The sequence below is a fragment of the Chinchilla lanigera genome, unplaced genomic scaffold, assembly GCF_000276665.1.
Source record: "Chinchilla lanigera isolate Chin_1 unplaced genomic scaffold, ChiLan1.0 scaffold00014, whole genome shotgun sequence".
Taxonomy (NCBI): domain Eukaryota; kingdom Metazoa; phylum Chordata; class Mammalia; order Rodentia; family Chinchillidae; genus Chinchilla; species Chinchilla lanigera.
In genome coordinates this window covers 3767343-3770667 of record NW_004955415.1, presented here as the reverse complement: position 1 = coordinate 3770667, position 3325 = coordinate 3767343, and the positions used below count along the sequence as shown (strand labels likewise).

Here is a 3325-nt window from a genome sequence, read left to right as displayed (position 1 = left end):
ATATTGAGATAAATAGCTCCTGAGAGATAAGAGGGGACCTAAAAGTGAGTTGCCGTGGGCATACTTCTCAAAGGAAGTTGTACAGAGCAAAAATCATGAGATGGGTACAATGTGGGTCAAAACTATGATCAACTAATGATTGTAAGTATAGCCACTTAGGTAATATTAGTCCAATGGAGAAGTTGGTCTCATAGCAAGTATACATGGAAAGAACAAAGGCTGTTTTAAGGGAGGGATGCATCAGGGGGTCTTGGTCACCCACGAGGATGACTGATGTCTATCTAGGCTAATTGATATCAATTATTTTATTCCCTGGGGAGGTGTATATATACCTGGTTATTTTGTCTTTATCTTGAGGTCTGATTCTCAATAGATGTGCCTCTGGCCACAGTTGTAATATCTTTTCATCTTCTGTACTGACTTTCTGGAGGGCTTAGCCTGATCTGACTGTCTAAAATATTTCTACCTAATTTAGCTATCTATAATATCATGACAACCAAAAGACTAGTCATAGTCGTATATCTGAGAGATATCATAGGGTTCTCTACTACGCTCAGCATAGAACTGCAGATTTTCCTTAGTTATTTTCTCACGAAGGAGATGGGTGTGTTGGCACACACCTTTAGTCCTGGCACTTGGGTGCTGAGGACAATTAGCAATTTAATGAGAACCTGTCTCAAAATGAAAAATACCCAGTGATGCATTACAAACAACAGACAAAATGGCTGGGGATGTAGCTCAGTGCTAAGGCCTTGGGCTCAGTCCTCAGTACAAAACAAAACAAAACAAATCAGGGGGCCTTAGGCTGTAATAGCCAGTTTCCAATACAGGCTCAATAGAATGATATATAAAAAATATAATTCCCAACCTGTTAGATGTCAAATATGCTGGGTTTGTCCCACAATACCTAGGAATGAAGTCATGTATCAAAGGAAGAAGTTAGGAGAGTTTTATTGGAGATAGGGAAAGAATAATAATTCCTGTATTTCCAGGAAGGCCCTTCATCTGGGGTAATTTATACAGCAAATGTGGGTACAATGTTGGTCAAACTATAGTCAACCTATAGGATTAAAATATTGCTGCTTAGCCAATATTGATTCAATAGGGAAATGAGTCATGTTGCATGGGTACATGGAAAGAAGAAAGACATTTTGGGGAAGGGGTGGGTCCAGAAGCTGTAGTCACGTACCTGGGTGACAGATGCCTACCTGGACTTACTGGACCAGGTGGTGCAGTAAGAACAGTATGTGTACAATATAATCTAAAGTTATTGTCTATACCTTAGGGAGATACGAAGACCTGGCCATTATATCTTTATCTTGAGGCCTGGTCTTCTTCAGATGCACCTCCACTCACAATTCTGATGTCTTTATTTGTCACTGACTTCCTTGAGAGCCCAGTCCCTGTCTGACTGTATATTAATTTCTATCTAACTTAGCTCCCTGTAATAGCATTATTCCATAGTTAAAGTCTAAGGACCTCTAAAGAAAACATCTGAGAAGGGGGAATTAATCTATGACTCTGGTGGTGAACATTAGATTTTATTACAATCAGCAGCTGTGGGGCAGGGTAGGTTTGAATTTTCTCTTGAATATAACTGTTTCAGGAGAACTTTAGCGTCTTCTGTCACTGTGTCAAGGAAATGTAGTTGCAAATAAAAAATTTTCTGAAAGTAAAGTCCTGTAGCAACAAGACCTCCATTAACCGAAAAAAATTTCTCCACATAGCCCCAAAATGTCTCCATTAGTGTTTCTTCATTTTCCATTTCCAACAAATGTGGAGACTTAATGATTGCTTTGAGTTGTTCCACAGGCACTTGCAAATCCTTGGCCAGAAGCTTCAGTGATAAATCATCCACTCCAAACAAGAGTTGGAAGTGGTTTAAGCTTGCTTTCAGCTTCTTCATATCTTTGACACTGATCATGCCGAGTGCAGGCAAGGTAGCCTGTAGTCCACCTTTAAAGGCTTCTAGCCAGATATACTTCTTCAGAGACTCCCGCTTTCTTTCAATGGCTGCCTCAGTAATATTAGGCAAGGAGAGCGTAAAAATATGGCGCTTTTGAGCAGGGACATCCTTTATTAGGGTGTCCATGAGTTTTGGGAAATCAAACTTAGATAAATTGTTGTTAGAGACCAAGAAGATTTGTGGTTCAATCATGCCATTCTTCTTAAAGTTATCCAGACAGTTTTTTCGGATCATCTGCAAGACTTTGTTTTCATTAAATGTGGATGGTTTACACTCCTTTTCATTTCGTAAGTCAGAGTCCACCTTGGTTCTCACAAAATAGAAATTTTTTCCCATCATTCTGATCACCTCGGCCAGGTCTATATCATTTTGTTTGAAGCGTGTAGCAGAAACAATAATAAAAAAGTCATATTCAACAAATTGTACTCTCTTAAGATAATCTTTTGGTGGGAAATTGGTGGTTCCGATGCCAGGTAGATCCCATATCGTCACATTGGGCAAATTTGGGTGAGTGTATGAAGCTCTCTCGATGGTTGTTTCACACACCCCAATGGGAGCTGCATCTTTGGATTCATGCTTAACCCCTCTCAGGGTATTGACCAAACTGGACTTCCCTGATCCAGACTCCCCTGTCACAGCAATGTTGAGTGGGATATCACTGATTTCTTTTAAGGCAGCAGTGATCACAGCATTTGCCCCCTGAATGTCTCCTTTTGTCAAGTGTAACTCAATTGCACTGGTGGCTTCTTGAGAGATGAGTTTACTTTTCACATTTGAGTCCTTAAACTGTTTAAAGCTGGAGACCAAATCTTGGTGTTCTTCATTAGGGGTGTTGGAGAACAGCTGGCCCATGACTGGGAGTAAACAGAGGAACTGGAAGAGAGAGGAGAGCAGAGTTGAACGAAGATTATCTTTGTGATCTGCTCTCATCAGAACAGCTGCAGCCTCAGTACTGTTTCCCTCAGTTATTTCCTGACCAAGATTAGTTCTCATGTCATTCAGCTTCCTCTCGCTCTTTTTTAGTGTATGTTTGTTATACAGAACAGTTACGTAATATATTGCTCATTTTTGTTCTCTTTATCCCTCTCCTTTCCTCATCTTCAAAAAGTCTGCTTCTTTGTTTCCTACCACCTCTCCTTTACTATACTTTTATTTATTTATTTACTTTTAAAATTTTTATTGCTTTATACTTTAACTTTCTTCTATGAGAGAAAACATGTGGTATTTAACTTTCTGTGTTTGACTTATTTCACCTAATGTTATGGTCTCAAATTCATCCATTTTCCTGAAAATGACATCATTCCATTCTTCATCATGGCTGAATATATTCATATGTAATATATAAAAATAAGGACATTC

The 3325-nt window shown here is 39.2% G+C and overlaps 1 protein-coding gene across 2 annotated transcripts in view; it reads right to left on the bottom strand.

Moving 5' to 3' along the window:
• Window positions 1-1522: 1522 nt before the first annotated feature.
• LOC102011439 (interferon-inducible GTPase 1-like) overlaps window positions 1523-3325 on the bottom strand; it is a 25607-nt gene continuing 23804 nt past the window's right edge. For both annotated transcript variants that reach the window (XM_005380561.2, XM_013512404.1), the window contains exon 2: window positions 1523-2839. In XM_005380561.2, the coding sequence (XP_005380618.1) occupies window positions 1535-2839 (1305 nt within the window). In that variant the 3' untranslated portion in view covers window positions 1523-1534. The remainder of the gene's footprint in view (window positions 2840-3325) is intronic.